The sequence below is a fragment of the Filobasidium floriforme genome (genome assembly GCF_021052385.1).
Source record: "Filobasidium floriforme strain CBS 6241 chromosome Unknown HD553scaffold_10, whole genome shotgun sequence".
Taxonomy (NCBI): domain Eukaryota; kingdom Fungi; phylum Basidiomycota; class Tremellomycetes; order Filobasidiales; family Filobasidiaceae; genus Filobasidium; species Filobasidium floriforme.
The window spans coordinates 469,157-486,318 of NW_025763631.1; the positions used below are offsets into that span (position 1 = coordinate 469,157).

Sequence of the window (17,162 nt, forward strand, 5' to 3'; positions counted from 1 at the left end):
TACAACACGAATATTACGATGGTTGTAGACTACATGGGCATTGACATCAGGGACACAACACATTTCCGATTTGATCAGTTCCTGTTCAGATGAACCAAGACGTAGGGAGTCTGTCGCAATACATGCAAAGGCGTTAGGTGGATGTTACCACAAGACTACTGAAACTCGTCATACTTACCTCGACATCCTCGTCGTCGTCGTCCTCGGCCATTATCTGATGTATGGGATTTAGGTCGTCAATCGTCACCCTCCTGTTACAGCCAATTGAACGGCACTAACCTCGACGATCACCGCCTTTTGATGAGGAGGAATAGGCTTCTTGGAAACGTTCTCGATCACTTCCGACATCATCATTGGAAGACGCTCCTTGGCCTGAGATACCAGAGAATGAGAATGAGCGTTGTTGCATGATATTTGCGATGCGAGCTCGATTTACCTTTTGAGGAGGGGTAAAGTTTGACCAAAGCACTATTCAAGGCAGATCAGGGGCATCAGCGGCATTGTCAACATAGAGACGAGACCTGCATCGACGTACTGCTGACACCGCTGGAGATCATCGACACATTCAGACCCTGGGCCTTGAAGTGGTCGATGAACTCCTGCAAAGTCCCCTCTTGAACGTCGAAGCGGTCCCATAAGGTCCAGTTCTTCTCGGGAGGACCAAACTATGGACGACCCGATAAGCGCACACATCGCCTGCTGTCGACCCGATCCACCTACCTTGGGTGGTGCGATAGGCTCCGAGAAGCTGACGAAGGGCAGCGCCAAGTTGACGAAACCGTTCTTGTACTTCTCGATGTCCTTTTTGCCGTCAATAATCTACATGCGCGGATCCGTTTAGTACCCAAATCAATATCGATATGACACGTAGTTGATCGCTCGGTCTTACCTTGTACAACTGATTGGTGAGTTGACACGAGACAGTAAGCACGAATAACGGTCAAAGTGCTGATGTGCCCAAGCGAAAGCTTACCTCGAGACAAACCATTCCCGTCGCCAAAGCCGTGGTAGTGGCAATGGCAGGGATGATCTTACCAGCGATCTGCTTGGTGGTGTGGGAAGTCGCCGGGGAGATACCGTAAGCGATGGCTCGCAGGTTGGAAGCGCTGGTGATTTGGGCGATGTGGAAGTTGGTGTCATCATCCTTCTCAAACGAGACAGGAGTCAACCTGAAACCGGGCATATCGCTCGGCTTGGGCAGTTCGACCAGAACCTTGTCGAGATCCTCGTCTCCGCCTGTAAGCGAGTCGTTTGAATATCGCACGCCCCTATACTTATTCGGGAGTTGGACCTACTGGACTCGTTGGCAACAGGCTCATTCTCGTTGACCTGGATCTTGACACCCTCCTTCGGGTTAAACTTGGGTACATCGATCGTTGATAGCACCTTCTTGAAGAAATCGGGCTCGTTGTTTCCCTTCAAGCCGTAGTTGAAGGCGTGGAGGTTGGCAGTAGCAACGATGTAATCCAACATGACGGGCTGCAATGTAACGTATGGGTCAGTCGATACTCAAGCTATATAAACTGAAGTGATGTCGGGCTTACGTTTTCGGCGCTGAACTCGAGGGGCTCGGGCGCTCGCTTGGGACCCGACCAGAAGGGCTGGCCCGTTGACGTAACCTGAAGCAGACTGGAATGAGCGCGAATTCCAGCCAAATGCCATCGCCAACTTACCTGATCCCGGGGAAGGTTGAATAGAAGCTGCTTCAGGCTGTTGCTGTAGTCCTCCTCAAACTGGAGACGTGCCCATTTAATGCATTCCTCAAAGCTAGTGGGCTTCTTCGTCTTCAAGAACTCCAAGATGGTCTTCAGCGTCTCGTACTGCTGGCCCGAGGACTTCAGGGTGTCCACGTAGTTGGTCTGCGAAAGGAACAGGTTCACATTGCTGGGAGGGTTAACGAACAAGGCGTCAAATTGCTCTCGAGCCCACTATAGACGACAAGGTGATCAGCGCAGTTCTCGATACTGTCCTGCTAGATAACTCACCTGGATGGTGTGTTCGATGGCGTTGGGGAAGTTCTTGACGGTACACGAAGGGATCGACTTTTCGGGAGGGTCCTGAGACGACGAGTAGGACTCTGTCATGAAGGGGATCACGACCTGAGTGTTCGCCTTGGTACCCAATGTTCCTGACTCAAGCAATGGCTTCTGATAGTACACGCATCGGCGGTCCATGTATTGCCCTAACAAGAGAGAACCAGCCGAAATAAGTAAAGGTCAGGCTGACACCTTAGGGTCCGCAACTTACGAGCCGCAACATTGTCCAGAGCGTTGGTGACACCGTCAATCTTGGCAAAGAAGTCGTCGCCATACTTGTCTGAAGAAAATCACGCTCAATCAGATTATAGAAGTCGACCTGTCGAGCTTGATCGTAGACTGACCCTCCGTGTCCTCCCCGACTCGGTCCTGGTGACTGATGATCCTTCCTTTGAGGTCGGGGTTCATCTCGGCGACAGCGGCAGCAGCGCTCTCCGACTTGAACTTGCCCAAGTCCTTAGCACGGAACAAGAACTGCCTGTTCAAGTTGGACTTTTCAATGGTATCGAGATCGGTGACCTGGATGCATCCATCTCCGGCGGAACCCAGACCCATCATACTCCAGTTCTTCAGCATCTCGCATCCGATAGCTCCCGATCCGACCAAAAATTCCCTGGTTTCTTGGATCTTCTTCTGGAAGGTCTTTCCGAAGATCGCAATCTGACCGTCGTATCGGTTGCCAACAGGTGCACACTCCTCCTCGGTAGGGATCTGGTCGGGCATCGACTCGAGCGAGTCAAAGTACATGTTCTGCACCATTGGGTGGAACTTGGCACTGCATGCTTTGAGTACCTCCTGGGCGACGAATCCTCCAATAACGGCACACATGGGGGAAAGTTCTCCCTGAGATTGGTAGGCAAGCTCGGTGATGACCTTCTCGTCAAGCTCGTCCTCGAGACCGAGGTCTGCCTTGATCTTTTGTGCGATCTCGACGACCTGCTTGGCATCATGTTCGTGACGAGGGGAAGGCAAGCGACCGTGCTGGTCGGCAAAGGATGACAGTGCCTGGAAACCGACGTGCAGAGTGGCGGGACGGTCGAACTTGGCAAAGTCGGTCATGAAGTACTCAGGCTCCTTCAAGGATTGCTTTAGAGTTTTCTGTTTAGGGTCAGTGTGAAAAGATATGGTGATCAGCAGGGCTAGCGGGATCGTAACGTCTTTTGTTGTGCTTACGAAAGCAATGTCTTTAGGCATCTTGACCTGGGTGAAAAGTCCACCGCTAACATAGTCGTCGAAGCTGGTGGTGTCCCCGATAGTAAAGGTGTAAGGCCCCTTAACCGTCACTTTCCTCGGCTCACAGCCGTTCAACTGGGTCATGCCTTTGACTTCGGAGAAAGTAACATGGTCACCGTCTTCGAGACCGTGTCGCTGCTCATCCAGACACGTCACAACAGCATCTCCATCCTACAGTGCAATGTCAGTCTCGTGGAAAGGACGCCAACCAGAAGGCCAGACTCACCTTGTCAATGCTAGCCACGATTCCGCTCAATGGGTTCTCACCGGTAGGGTCAACGCAGGTGAATTTTGAACCAAAGTCGTTGAAGGCATAACTATCATACGAGAAAAGAGTCAGAAACAAGTCCTCATTCGTGTCGACTTTCCACATATCAAAGCTTACCCAAAGAGTCCTCTAACATCGGCGGCGATAAAAGCGATCCCATTGTTGTGGCAGAACTCGTCGATCTCGATCTGCTTGCTCAAGGTGGTGTTTGTCAAGACAACGACCTGGAACTTCTTGACCATGTCGGTGGTGACCTCTCCTTCCCCCTCCAGCAATGTTACGGGCACGTAGCTGTTCAGCTCGGCAAGGCGGGGTACGGTCACCTCTCCTCGGGGCTTGCCAACATCGGCTTCTCGAAGGAAGAACTGTGAGTCATATTCAAGAAGTATGAGCTTCGGATACTCGGTGATGTAGGAGGCTTGAAGACGTGCCTGCGAACCCAGATCTGCCACCTCGACCGGGAAGGGGTCATACACCGTGACCGATTTTACACCAGCCAATACGATGTTCTTGGCTGTAGAGCGAAGTTTTGTTCGTCAGGTCCCTGGAAAGGTATACTCGGACCACAGGATCTTACCAATCTCGACTCCCAACCCTTTCATTCCGACGACTAGCACGTTCGAGGTTGCCATGCGCTTCATGGCTATTTTGAGGCGAATCCCGAGCAAGGTGAGCGGGAACTACGAATGAGTCAGAATCAGGCCAAGAACGCTTACCCTCATGACCCAAAACGTAGCTGGTGAAAGCAAGAAAGATCAGCCGGGGTTCAGTTTGTGTAAGCTCACGACAAGCCAAACTTACAGCTGTCGAGAGTAAAGAGACTCTGTTAAAGATATCTGTTAGCTTGTTCACCGGCTAATGCTTGCTCAAGGTATACGCTTACCATCGACTGTAAGTGGGTAATATCGTATATTAGATCAGCTACACAATCATAAAATGAGTGGAAAGGCAGCTCTACTGACTCTGGTGCTCATCTACCTGCATCGCCGACATGTTGCTCTTCTGGTTGCGGGGTTTTCGATCGATCGGGTCCTGGGTGTCTTGCGTTTTTGTCTGGCGGACTGTTCAGCTCGTATGTATCTAGCCTAAAATTCGTTCGTCTGATACAGTAAATTTTACGTCTGTTGAGGGTAAAGGTAGCAACAGGCACTACGGCAAATGAAGGTAGAACCTTTGAGTAATGAGTAACTATGCAGTTCGATGATTCAGGCAAGGTGCGGTATGACAAAGGAAGCGCATCCGCGCTTTCGCTGGGCGATGACGTGTCGGGTCGCATGCTAGTAAAAGGGTTCTTCGGGGTCTCTAATTTGATTCATAGTGCAATGCTAATTGGGGACTGTACATGGACTGTATGATAGCAGTCGGTCGTTAATGCGTTCATAAATGGTAGCTTATCTAAGAGAGGAACTTGGTGAGCGAGTCTTTGATTCCCTGATCCAAGCGATCCCAATACGGCCTCATCCCCAAATCCTGTGCTCGCGTTAATCGTTCAGCAATGTATGCCTTGAGCGTTTGCGAGAATACCGGATCAACAGCTGAAAGTGCGTTTCGGCGGTTGTATTCCTCGGTACCTGTCACGGCCAGGTATGTTAGCGAGAAGCCATTGGACAGCGGATCGCTTTTTCAACGTACCTTCGAGGTCACTCGCCAAGAGGCCTTGAGAATCCTGCCAATTTCGCACGATCCTGTTGTCCCAAAAATGTCTGGGTCAGCGGTTCGAGTGGAGCTTTGGCATCGATGCACTCACTCGTTGCCGGCGTCAGGATTCTCCTTGATCTCTCCGAGCGTGTCCAGCCATGCGTTGGCTACGTGTGGAGAATGCGGCGTCAATCATATGGTTATGCGGTCGCATCTATGTAGTGGCTTACCGAACTCTCCTTCCATGTGCTCGAAAACGGCACCCTCTCCCTGAGAACGGTAGCGATTCGACAATATTAGAGCATCTACCTCTTGAGGGCGGTATAACAGGACCTACCAGTAGAAGCAAGTTGGCAAACGCCATGGCTACCATTTTCCGTCTCTTGGCGTCCCCGACATATTCGTAAGCGCGCCACATGGCATCGATGGTCAATTCGAGCTGCTTGGCTACAGCGTTGGCCGTCACCTGAGTTTGCGCGTAGGCGTTGACAAACGTCGCGAAAGCGGTTGGTTCCCGCAAGATGACTCTCGCCAAGAGGGTGTCATATGCTGCAAGTTCGGGACCGCCAGTCTTCGGGTCGTCGATAATGTCGCAAGCTTTTTGCGCAAGGCCAGTGTTGACAAAGTGCGAGATCCAGGTGCTCGGACTTGACACTTGCAGGACGACATCGAGGGATTCCAATAGTATTCTCGTAGATTCTTTCGGAACCTGGTTGAGCGCAGCCGCGTACGCCCGGATGACTTGTTCGCCATAAGCCTGGTGTTATGTAGCCAGTCAGCGCATCAACCACATCACCTCTCCTAGTCCTATCCTTACCTGCATCAGATCTTCTCCTGCCAAAATCATGTATGACTCCATGAGGGACACTGTTGTCCGTAAGACATCCAGATTTTCCGCAAGCAGTCCAAGTAGGCCGGTGAACAACTTTGCCAGGCCGGTTTGATCATTCAAGGGCAGTGATGGGACCGCTCGAAGTGCCACTTGCCACCTGATCGTAAACAAGCCATTCAGATTGGGTACGTGTTGGCCGGTGATAAGTAGTGCTACTTACAGTACCATGCCATCCTCCTCAAAGTGCTCCTTGGCAGGTCCGGTCAAGCTCTCTTCGATGAGAGGCACGATCAGATGCAGGATGTGAGACGTTTGGGACCCAGCAGCCTGAAAGCAATGGGGAACTGAGTATGCGCCTGTGTCGCTTGAGCAACCAATGAAGACCTGAAGACCTACGACAACCAACTTGGATGCCATGACGACCAAAGAGGCCTTGAATAGCCACTCTCCGTCGAGATCGACAGATCCAGCCCCTATGCATCAACAAATTACTCTTCAGCACCGGGCACGTATTTTCGGCGGAGCTGGCACAGTACTCACACAATTGCGGAATGGCAGCACTGATATCGGGAAGATATGGCATGATCTGGTAATAGCGAGTTGTCAACGTCAATCCCGATCAGTGAATCGTAAACTCTGACGGCTTACCTTGTCCCGCACTCTGTCGATCAAGATGGTCAAACATTCCAGGATCGCCCGTTTGCCTGGCAAGGTGACTGCCGTATCTATCGCTTTGAGGCTGTAGGCAAGGTAATCAGACGGTGATCGTCGAGCGAAATCGACGCTGAGACTGACAGATCGCGGGCGATCTGCCTGATGTACGGCTCGAATACCGAGACCTCAAGCTCCCACAACTGATAAAGAGGAAACATGTGTTAGTTTAAGCCTGAGACCTCTACGATTCGCTTTCAAGCTTACGTCAATGCACTCCTTCAAAGCCATTGCGGCCGAGATTGTCACCGCCATGTCTGACGATTCGTCTTGCCGTACAGTCAAGAGGTGTAACAGCATCTGCCAAACCACTTGCAGCCTCGCAGCGTCCTCGTCAGAAGAAACCCACTGCCCGATAAGCCATGCGGCACGAGCTTTGAGTATCCGATCTCTGTGCGTGGAATTTGTCGGTCAGTGGTCCAACTCAAGCGTGCATTGCATCGCCTGTACGTACTCTGTATTGCTGGAGGCCAAAGCCGGCGCCAGGAGAGAGAGGATCTGATCTAACTTGATATGGTCCATCAGAGCCCTCGACATCCTACCAGCAGCACAGAGGACCGCGTCCTGCTTCAACAAGTTGTTCAATGTATCTTTCGGTAGGGCTGCGATCAGACAAAAGGGGGTCAGCCAAGGGTAGGTATTTTCGCGGTCATTACCCATGCTGATGTACCCATCACTGCCTCCAACTTCTGCAACAGAAGAGGTTCCATAACCTTCCTCCCCCGAGATGCGGAACTCAGGGACATGAGGACCCGTTCAGCACAAGGCTGCGGTCATGACGAGGTGATCAACATCAATGCAAACCCATATGTGCAAATCCCCTCGACTCACCCTGAAGTCATAACTCCATGCTTGCGAAACGTCCAAGCTCTCGACCAGCCACTCTTCAGGTTCTTCGTTCCACTGTTCCCAATCACGGTCGGTCATGGGTAGTAAATGATCGATGAGAAGGTTGAAAGCGTCTGCAATGAATTGATCGGTGAAGACTGTATCGAGTATACGAGACTGCTGGATCAGTAAGCTTGCCTTCAAAGACCATCGCTGATGAGGAATTACCTTCAGGATGATCAACGGACAAGGTTGGCAATATATTCTTGAAGAGGATCAACCCGAGGAGCAAGAACCTTTTGGGATACTTGGCAGTTTCATCATCTGCAAGATCACCAACCTCGAGAATGAGCTCGATCGCTATAGCTTCACGAACAGCTTTATCTACTCACCTTCCTGCGGCATTTCGTCCATCTCTGCAGCACCCGCTACTTCGCTCCACCACCACCCTACAGCCCCAACAGTTCCGGGGATGGCAACAAACGTCTTCGGGTCGATATGCATGAGCGCCTCGTAGGTCTTTCCGATGACCCGGATGAATTTTGTCAGACTCTTTAACATCCTAGCGGGTGCGGTGCTTGCAGCCGGGTATTCTCTGGATGGGACGGTGTAGTAGGGAGACGAGAGGAGTTGAAGGCGAATGGTTTGGAGGGTCGACAAGTATCCCAGCGAGTTGGTCACCAGTTGAGTGATCTGGGGCGATAGAAGAATATGAGCGAAAATGACATTATGCTAGAGGCCGACCTCAACCCACCCGACTGGGATCCTGATCAACCCGTTTATCGGCAGGTCGACTGAATTCCCACTCCGCCAATCTCGCGCAGATCCTGGATACGAGCCGGTCAGCATAGATCATCTGAGAATGTCAATGTGAACAGATCCACTTACTTGAAACAATACCTAGCGCTCTCCCATAATTCCCAATCCTCCAAAACCGGATCCCTTGCCATGAAGAAATCCAGGTACTGATACATCGGTGTCCTCAATGAGTGAATGAACTGTAAACCGAAACCAGAATGATAAATGGATATTCGGCCACTACGAGTCCCGGACGCTCCTGATGAGCCCAGACATGCAACTTACCTCGGCCATCAACTTCTGCCCGACAGGTAACTTCACGCTCCTCCATTCCTTGACAAAAGCGTTCCAAGTCCACAGGCTGTTCAGAAGGATGACTTTCTGTCGATTCCGTTCCTGGTCTTGGAGGTCCCCGGTCGAATGGGAAGAGATGTGAGCAAAGGAAGAGGTAAGAGGGTTGAGTAGATCGGTTGGAAGTGATTGCCTTTTGAGGGATGTGAAAGACGATGAGAGGGGTAAGCCTCCCTTTGACGGCGAGATTGGAAGACAAGGATGGGTTAAACATTTTCTCACCAGGTTCGAGGGTATTCTTGACGAGCGATGGTGACGAGGGTCCTCAATTGAGCTCGAGCGATCTGAAAAAATCAACATGATGATCAAGATGCGATCGTTCACGGTTCGTCAGACTGAGCAATTCTTACCTGGTAGTCTCCTTCGTCGAAGAACTGGAAGAACCTTTGTCTAATCTCCGGTTTGAGCTCATCCGGTACGATCCTGAATGGAGATAAAGTGCAAAGGATTCAGCCCTAATATTCCTCTCGACTTAAATACAAATTGTTCATAGGTGTGGAATCAAGACCTACGCCTTAGCTCTCCATTTCTTGGGTAGCTCTCGACCGATTAACAGAGCTGACAGGAGCCTGACTTCTTTTGGGAACTCTCTTGTCGCCGAAATGGCTTGAAGCTGACCGTATACACCTGATCGCGTTGCCAGCAGACCTAAGATTATCAGATCGAACATCAAACGCTGCCTCGCATAGCGTATTATGGACTCACCCGGTTGTTTCAGACCTGCTTGAAGAGCGTTGTCTGCCTGGGTATAGGTTGCTTGATCCGTCGGGAATGCAAGGGCGTTCAACAGCTGAACCAGTTCGGGATTATGCCCTTCCATCTCGATCGTAGCTCGATACTATGCGCCCAGAAGGTGAGGACTAGCGGACTAGCTTGTGCTTGTCGATGTGGCCGATATGCGAATTAGTTACAAGTTGCACCCTAACTTACAGAATTACAGATTCGACTTTCGGCATATTCCCCAGATGCTCAATCGAAGTCTCCTCTCGAAGTTACATAAAAGGTGGAAATAAGCGCAAAAGGGACGATTGATTGATGTTGACAAAGTGAGACAGACGTCCGAGGGTACTCTTAGCCTTCTTATGGGCTTGCCTGTAACATTGGTCGATGGTATGTCATATCATCGACAGATCCCAACGGGTATAGCCTTGTTTCATATTCTAGACGATGTGTGCCTCGTATGCTACGCACGTCTTTTACCCGCCCTCCACAATCACGTCAAGAAACGTCAATCAGAACGCCAAAAACCATCCGACAAGCGGGTTCCGAACTATACATTTTCACCGGCTCGCCTATACCGACTCTCAGACGTCGTCCGCATTGGCCGGCGATGTCGGGGATGAGCTTGCGAGTTTCTCTGATGACTTGTGCGGCGCTTTGAAGGGAAAGACGAAAACAGACGTCGAAAAGATGGAGATCGAGCCGGACAACTCTATCGATCGTTCTGGCCGTTTTCCCGGCCGTGACTACTCGCAGATTCGAGCGTATCGCAGCTTGGCTGCTGAGGATACGAGACGTCCACTCGAGGACAACCTGATAGCAGTACAGACTGGCCGGTCGGCAAGCGACGGGGAAGATCCGGAAGGTCAATTGACGGACAGTATCAAGAGCTTCTCACAGAAGAAGAGACCTTCCAAAGATGTCGTACCGGACAGTACTAGGAAAGGGATAACGAATTGGCCAAACATGCTGGATTACCGGAGGTTGACGTGCTCAGAAGGAGTTCTGGATACACCGGAACAGAATATTCCTCGGTTTCCACGTCGCCATCTCCCTGCTTCGCCCTCTACCCCATTAAGCCGACCGCTCAGGTCAGAACCGGTCTTGTTGGCGAACGATACCAACCCCCGTCCCAGAAAGGTCTCGAAACTAGCGAAGTCTCATACGGTCGCATTAGACACTCCGAATCAGAATCAGGTTTCAGAAGAAGAAAAGTCCGCGATCTGGTTGGAACGGCTGCACAGCTTGAGGACCGGCTCGAGGTTCGGTCTTATGGGGAACACGATCGCGGATACCCCGATCTCGAACGCTCTGAATGGAGAATCGTCCAGAAGTAAGAGTCTTGTCAGCGTCTCTGCGACTGCCAAATTCGTCACTTCCACCCAGCGGGAAGATTTAGGTGCAGGTGATCAAGATTTCTTTCAGCTCGAAAACGAGTCCGGGATAGAATGGCCCGCGCCTATCTTGCCGTGCTCTAGGACTACACAGTTGGACCTGCCCAGCGGGATGGACGAGCGATCGAGGCTTCATGTCGAAGGGTCATCGTCGACACGAAGATCGCCTATCGCTGAAGACCGAGCTCGACCGAAGTCTCCGCTCCACGCAGAGCATCTCCCGATTTCCTTCTCCACCGACGGTTCCCGATCTGCTCCACAACGAGCGGACAAGACGGCCTCCCAGCGAGAAGACAACTCCACTTTCAACGAATCTGCATCGCTAGCTCCCGATTCGGCGACGAGGCCTGCGACCGGGATGGACTGGTCAGAAAGTTGGGAGATGACCCCGACCGGCGGGAAACAGAGCAAGAGACTCAGAACGCAAAGGAGTGGAAATTCGGGCGTTGCCGACGTGTCTCGGAGTGGTTGGATGTCGACGGGAAGAGAGCAGAGTATCAGCCAGGGTCAGTCTGCCTGGTTTTGTAATTCGATCGATAGTCTCGCTGATCTACTTGTGCTGTATCGGATTTCTAGGTGCCCGTCCGACCGGTTCTGCCGACTCGGACATGTTCTCGCAGACGATGAACCCTACGGGGAAGACGGGCAGCGGTCTCTTTACTAGCCAGTCGCAATCCATCTGCACATTCCCCTCGTATCTCGCCATCCCTGCTAATAGCCTGACGGACCTCACCGAACTCCTCAACTTGCCACCTGATGGAGATTCGAGGCGGGTAGACCTGTTGGCCGTCGTCTGGGAGGTCGGGGCGACAGAGAGGTTTAGTAACAAGTGCGAGGTTCAGCTTTGCCAGCCGATAGGAAACGGACGGGCCGACGATTCGGCAGGGTGGGGGACGAGGAAGACTCTGTTGAGGGTGGATTTTTGGGACGAGTATGCGGATGACGTGAAACGGCTCAAGTCGGGCGATGTGGTCTGGATCAAGAGTGAGCACATTATGGGATTTGCTGGACCATCCCGCTATATGGTGGTAGAATCTCGCTGATTCAAAACGTTGAGTTCGGGCAGACCTGGACCACAAGCGGAAAGCGGAAAAAGACGCCGCCTACCGGGCCCGGCCGCGTTTCATCAGCTCGGTCGGATCTCGTCGCCCTAACGCCAGCTATCCGACGAATATCACCATCATGTACCGTGCCATGCCCGATCGGTATCACAATCGCGGGCCTACGGACCGGTGTGAAGAGTGCGCGGCTGCTGCGATGATTAGAAACGTCGTCAGAGGCGAGACCAGGAGGAAGGGGGAAGACACCGACGCTGTCTGTGAGAGGCACAGGGGGGCGATCGCGGCGGAGGATCAGCAGTTTAGACCGGATCGACGGTTGTTGGAGGGAGAGATTGGGATGCGGAGGGTGAAGAAGCTTGTCGAGTGGGTCGGTAAGTACGGCTCTTGGTGAGAAGGGAGAGACTGGAGGAGCGTTACTGATGACTTTGGGGTTTTGCAGAAGCGACGTTCGTGTCGCGGTTCTGAGGGCGTTTCACAAACACGTCAAGAACGCTACGCGCGTGCATCTTTCGAGTAGACGACGTGCGCAGATAGCAACAGGGGCATGTCTGCCGACTCACCTTGTGCTGTACCTCCCAAACCATGATATGCCTTCCAAGAGGACTCTTCTCCTCGAGAGCCATAGTTTCGTTTGACAGGGAAGCTGACCTCGATCCGGAAGTAAAATTCCTTCGGAAGTAAATTCTCGCTTAGCGCATCGTCCCCTCGCCATCAGCTCATTCCCTTTCCCTCTCGATTCTCATCAAATTCCCATCAAAATGCTCGCAAACCCCTCATCAGAGACTTTTCGCCTCTCAACCCTCTACCACGACTCGATCAAACCGCCTCGACCCCATCCCCAATACACCTACTCTCTCACCGTACGCCATCGTACATACTGCATACCTCCGCAACCCTCTCATTACCTTGCCCCCGGGGTCACCTGAAACGCTCCTTCGAGGCGAACGAACATCCCACCTTTCGCCTCTCAATCTCGAACTGAAAGAGCTCGAACGACAACCAACATCTCACATATTTAATCACTGCCATACGAGGTTGACTTGATTGACAGAGAAGTCAAAGGTATGTCTTACGACTGAACACAAACCGATACACTTTCCAGGGTCTGATCAAAATCTCTGGTCCTTGCAGCGCGATGTCGAAAAAGGAGGTGTCCAAGCAGAGCAGTCCCGCCGGATCGTCTCAACCATCTACTACGACCGTCAGTCAGATCAACGATCCTGAGGGAAAGCAAACACCCCAAACCAAGCCTGCCGGCGATGCTGCGACCAAGGGTGTCGATGCACAGGAACAATCTTCGATCAAATCCCCGCCGATGGGAACCAGTTCTCTGATCGGCTCGTTCAAGACCGTCCGGCCCAAAAGGCAGAAGATGCAAAGACAGCGTAGGAAGAGTCAACAGAGTACTTCGTCTGACCTTGTCAAGCAAGACGCTGCTGGATCGAGCGCAAAGGTATGCCGAAATGGGTCATTCCGGAATAGGGGTAGTCGAGTGGATGTTCACGGAAACTGATACCTTTATCGTACTTATCGCCTCGTACTTCCCACGTTCCGAATCTAGAAGCCATCTGAAACCTGTGAGAAGGAATCCTCGGACGTCGAGATGGCATCGGTCCACGACAAGACTCTGTCGGACGTCGACATGGGATCTAGCCATGACAAGACTCTCCCCGACCCATACAGCCCCTCTCGGGAATCGTCGCTTCTACCTACCCACCTACTCAGCTCTCCTGCTCCCTCTTCCGCCCCGTTTGAAGGACCAGAAGCTTCCTCTACCCCTCATGCGATCAACACCTTGCCGACCTCGTCTGTCACGCCCAACCAGGAGACCCCAGAGGTATCCACCGACAGAATCACTCCCTCCAGTCAGCCCCGATCGATCCGACGATCATCTCGAAGGACCGGAACCACCTCTTCGAGGCTCGAAAAGGCCAGGAAGCTGTTTCAGGACGCCGAAGAGATCTTTTCGCCTCCGGCTACCGTCGCCAACAAGCCAAAGGAAGAGAGGCCGCTCAAGGATTTCGAATTGGATTATGATAGCGCTGGTACGGAGGTCAAAAAGGAGACGAGGTCGCAGATGTTGGCCAAACAGAGGAAGGGACAATTCTCCGGCAACGTCGAGCTCGAGCTGGGTGTGAGTGCGGGTGGAAGTTGTCGTCTTGATGAGCGTCGCTGGAATCGATGCTGATACCTTTCGATATGTTTCCGGTATAGGCCAAATCTTCTCTGCCACTTCACTCTTCTTCGCTAGCACGCACCGAAGCCAAAAGCCAGACTCCGCCGGCAGCGGTCGATTCGAGCTACTCTGCTCACAACCGCGTCTGGAGTGCCGGCCTTTCTGCGGCTAGTCCTCCCTTCGTACCCCAGAGCCTCGCCCAGACCGGATCCCAGCCATCTGTTCGTCCTCAAACTCAGCATCCTGATGGTACCGAGAGCTACTCGAACAAGGAGACCGGACCGATCGACACAATGCCGCAAACTACAGGTCAAGATCGCTCAATCGAAGGCTTACCGACGAGCCAGAATCAGGGAGGCTACACTAGCGCTATGAACTTTATCGGCGGTGTCGGCAGACAGGATATGAAGTACAACGACTTGCAAGCATTTTCCAGGGATTTCGGAATCCTTCCCGGCTCGGAGGAAGAAACCAAAGCGATCGTCAGCGGAAGGGTACGCAACTGGACCATGTCTCAATTAGGAAAGGGCAAGCCGAGTGAGTATCGCTTCGTCCGTCTCGCGCGCCTTTTTGCTGAAACGCGCTTTGCGTGGTGTAGGTATTGCTCCGTCGGACCGTTTCGTCAAGCGCGAACCTAGCATCTTGGAACTGGTCCACGCGCATATGGAATCGTCGGACGGCGTCGTTCTCACTCGTCAACCTCTCGGACCGGCTCAAGCCAAGAGACGGACTACCAGCTCGGGCTCTCTCAGTTACGTTGACCCTCAAAGACGATTGCGCTCGGTCACGCTCACCAGTATCCCTGCCGAAGGCGAGAGCGAGGAGGAACAGAGCAAACGATCCCGTTCCAAGGACAACAGGCACGGTCGTTCTCATACTTCAGCCGACATTCGAAGCACTCAACAAGACGTGCGTCCTGAACGCACTCTGCCCGATCAACCAGAATCCATCACTACCAGCAGCGATATCGAGGATCATCTTGCTGATGATTCGGATGTCGATTCCATTGGCGAGACGGTATCTGCGATGAGCACGACCTTTGGTCTCGGGCCGCGACAGAAGGCCACTTCTCCTGGTAGCGGCCAAGTTTCCGATGCGGAGACCGAACAGGGAGATAACGAGGCGGACAAGGGATCTCAAGCCAATCCTCGAAAGCTTACCGGAATCAGTCCTGCCATGCGAGGCGACTTCCAGGGGCGGGTTCTCCAATTCGGTACCAGCGAGGAAGAGTACCAACCCCTCAAGACTCGAATGAATTCCTCAACCTCGTCGATCGCTAGTATCGCTGGTACGCACGGATCGGTCATATCTCCTCCTCCTGGTCTCACAAAGGCCACCAAACCTTTCAAGTCCCCAGTTGCCAAGGCGCTTGAGACCAGAAAGTGCGATACTTGCGGTAGGGCTACGGCAACGAGCGTTTTGACTTTGATGGAGCCTTGTTACGTAAGTCCGGTCTTGTCTTTTTGGTTACCGTGATCATAGTACTGAGACGCATCCCCTCAAAAATAGCACCTTGCCTGTTTCGATTGCCTCAATGCCGTGCTCAACACTGTGTGCTCGAACGGACCGGGTGGTAACCCAGGCAGATCGCGATGCTCATCTTTCGGATGCGGGAAAGAAACTGTCGGCATCATCCCTTACCTCTTGGCTAGTCCGCCCGTGAGGCAGCAAGCGGACAAGCTCGAGGACAAGGAGACCCAACTGCGATTGGCGTTTGATGCTTTGCCCGATGAGAATGAGGAGACTGTGGTCGTCAGGATGGACAATGTCGCCTGGGTAAGTACTCAGTATGAATAGTTCGTTCGAAACGCTATGGCTAATCTTCCGGGAACCAATAGGACGTCACCCCGGAAGCGGTCGTTGCCTTTTTGCCACCCAACACGCTTGCCGACAATCTCATTCAGAACGTTCATATCATGCTCGATCGTAACGATGGTAAAGCCAAGGACTATCTGGTGAGGAAGATATACCAGAATGATACGCAGGATTGTTCACTGAAGCGAAAATACAGTTCTTTGAGTGCCGGGACAGGCAAGCCGCCACGCAGGTGTTGCGAAGCCGACAAAATGCGGTTCTGGGTCATCCTCCTCGAGCCCGCCCCGTCACGCTCACTCTCTCTACCCATGCTGCCTTGATCACCGAAGTAAGTCATCATTCTTGGCCAGCCCACTTCATTTTATACTCACAACGCCGTGTATCAGCTTCGCCCCTCCGGTCCGCGTGAACTCGAAAACCTGATGTCTCTCTGTCGCTCCATCGATATGGCTCCTGAATCTACCGTTACCGACAACCCCGCGGGTCTGCAGACCCCTCAGCAAACACCTCGACGAGGCGAGGGCTCTGTGATCGCCTCTCCGGCTCAGAGTGGGCGATTCCTCAAGAGCCCGCTCGCGCCTTTCCACAGCCTCATGTCGCTCCTGTCCAAGATCGCTGCCAATGACGAAGACAAGGCTGGTGGAAGCAAAACCTCGGTGATCTACTGGGATTTGTTTGCGTGTGCTGCCGGTAAGGATACAAGAGTCTGATGACTGTATCGTCACGTTTCTGACGGAAAGTCTCTGTACTAGGTGCTATCTCTGTGCTCGCAAAGAGGACTCTCGCCGCCCACCGATCGCAGTTGCCTCCCACTCCTCCTGCGTCGAAACTCGATCTTCTCGCCAAAGCCAACTCTTCGCCTTTTCATCAGACGATGCAATCTGTCTCTCCTACTCCGGCTTTCCACATCCGGACCGAGAGCCAGATCCAGCGTTCTTCCATCGAAGCCAAAGTTCGAGAGAAACTCGAACGAGACCAAGCGCGTCAAGCCGGACCGGGTCCGCTCGGCACTCCCAGGGCGCCTGGACGAGCCCGCGCCGACCCTGTTACTCCCGGCAAGTCCTACAACCCGATGGAAGCCACGCAGCACAGAATTCAGGAGGAAGCTCTCGCCCATCTCCTCATCGGCGCTTTCGAAAAGACCTTTGGTTTCCGCATCAATCAAGGAGGCATCGCGTCCAGGTCTCCCGCCTGACCATTGAAACAACGCTCATCAAGAGTGATCGGTCATCGCACTCGCTTATACACACGCTCGTTTTGACTCGTTCCACATATATTTGACCACATATACAACTGAAAGG

General features: G+C 52.6%; 4 protein-coding genes across 4 annotated transcripts; 2 read left to right on the forward strand and 2 right to left on the reverse strand.

Annotated features, from left to right (window-relative positions):
* Positions 1-24: 24 nt before the first annotated feature.
* On the reverse strand, positions 25-4,688 carry HD553DRAFT_24927 (uncharacterized protein). The gene is made up of 23 exons (XM_046177318.1): positions 4,500-4,688; positions 4,421-4,426; positions 4,339-4,360; positions 4,254-4,273; positions 4,115-4,180; positions 3,969-4,051; positions 3,655-3,902; positions 3,496-3,586; positions 3,210-3,440; positions 2,381-3,134; positions 2,248-2,316; positions 1,986-2,182; positions 1,674-1,928; positions 1,545-1,619; positions 1,296-1,479; positions 974-1,236; positions 890-898; positions 721-819; positions 536-665; positions 437-468; positions 280-372; positions 179-214; positions 25-110 (listed from the first exon to the last, which is right to left on the reverse strand). Exons 1-23 carry the CDS (start codon positions 4,528-4,530, stop codon positions 75-77), a joined length of 3,030 nt encoding a protein of 1,009 aa, XP_046036863.1. The 5' UTR covers positions 4,531-4,688; the 3' UTR covers positions 25-74.
* A 138-nt stretch (positions 4,689-4,826) lies between these two features.
* HD553DRAFT_310898 (armadillo-type protein) lies at positions 4,827-9,694 on the reverse strand. The gene is made up of 24 exons (XM_046179893.1): positions 9,401-9,694; positions 9,208-9,322; positions 9,046-9,118; positions 8,918-8,979; positions 8,630-8,828; positions 8,435-8,544; positions 8,301-8,373; positions 7,939-8,239; positions 7,775-7,870; positions 7,550-7,704; positions 7,389-7,485; positions 7,173-7,320; positions 6,926-7,109; positions 6,803-6,861; positions 6,656-6,746; positions 6,548-6,593; positions 6,404-6,480; positions 6,228-6,334; positions 5,993-6,164; positions 5,513-5,932; positions 5,406-5,445; positions 5,285-5,342; positions 5,170-5,222; positions 4,827-5,108 (listed from the first exon to the last, which is right to left on the reverse strand). Exons 1-24 carry the CDS (start codon positions 9,513-9,515, stop codon positions 4,933-4,935), a joined length of 3,027 nt encoding a protein of 1,008 aa, XP_046036864.1. The 5' UTR covers positions 9,516-9,694; the 3' UTR covers positions 4,827-4,932.
* Positions 9,695-9,808: 114 nt separating this feature from the next.
* Positions 9,809-12,492, forward strand: HD553DRAFT_310900 (uncharacterized protein). The gene is made up of 4 exons (XM_046179894.1): positions 9,809-11,315; positions 11,386-11,793; positions 11,876-12,241; positions 12,310-12,492. Exons 1-4 carry the CDS (start codon positions 9,863-9,865, stop codon positions 12,333-12,335), a joined length of 2,253 nt encoding a protein of 750 aa, XP_046036865.1. The 5' UTR covers positions 9,809-9,862; the 3' UTR covers positions 12,336-12,492.
* Positions 12,493-13,005: 513 nt separating this feature from the next.
* Positions 13,006-17,143, forward strand: HD553DRAFT_355158 (uncharacterized protein; the record flags this gene model as incomplete). The annotated part of the gene is made up of 9 exons (XM_046183815.1): positions 13,006-13,323; positions 13,432-14,004; positions 14,085-14,583; positions 14,645-15,489; positions 15,556-15,822; positions 15,885-16,001; positions 16,058-16,189; positions 16,248-16,551; positions 16,614-17,143. The coding sequence occupies 9 exons, from the start codon at positions 13,006-13,008 to the stop codon at positions 17,054-17,056; spliced, it is 3,498 nt and encodes a 1,165-aa protein (XP_046036866.1). The 3' UTR covers positions 17,057-17,143.
* Positions 17,144-17,162: the final 19 nt, after the last annotated feature.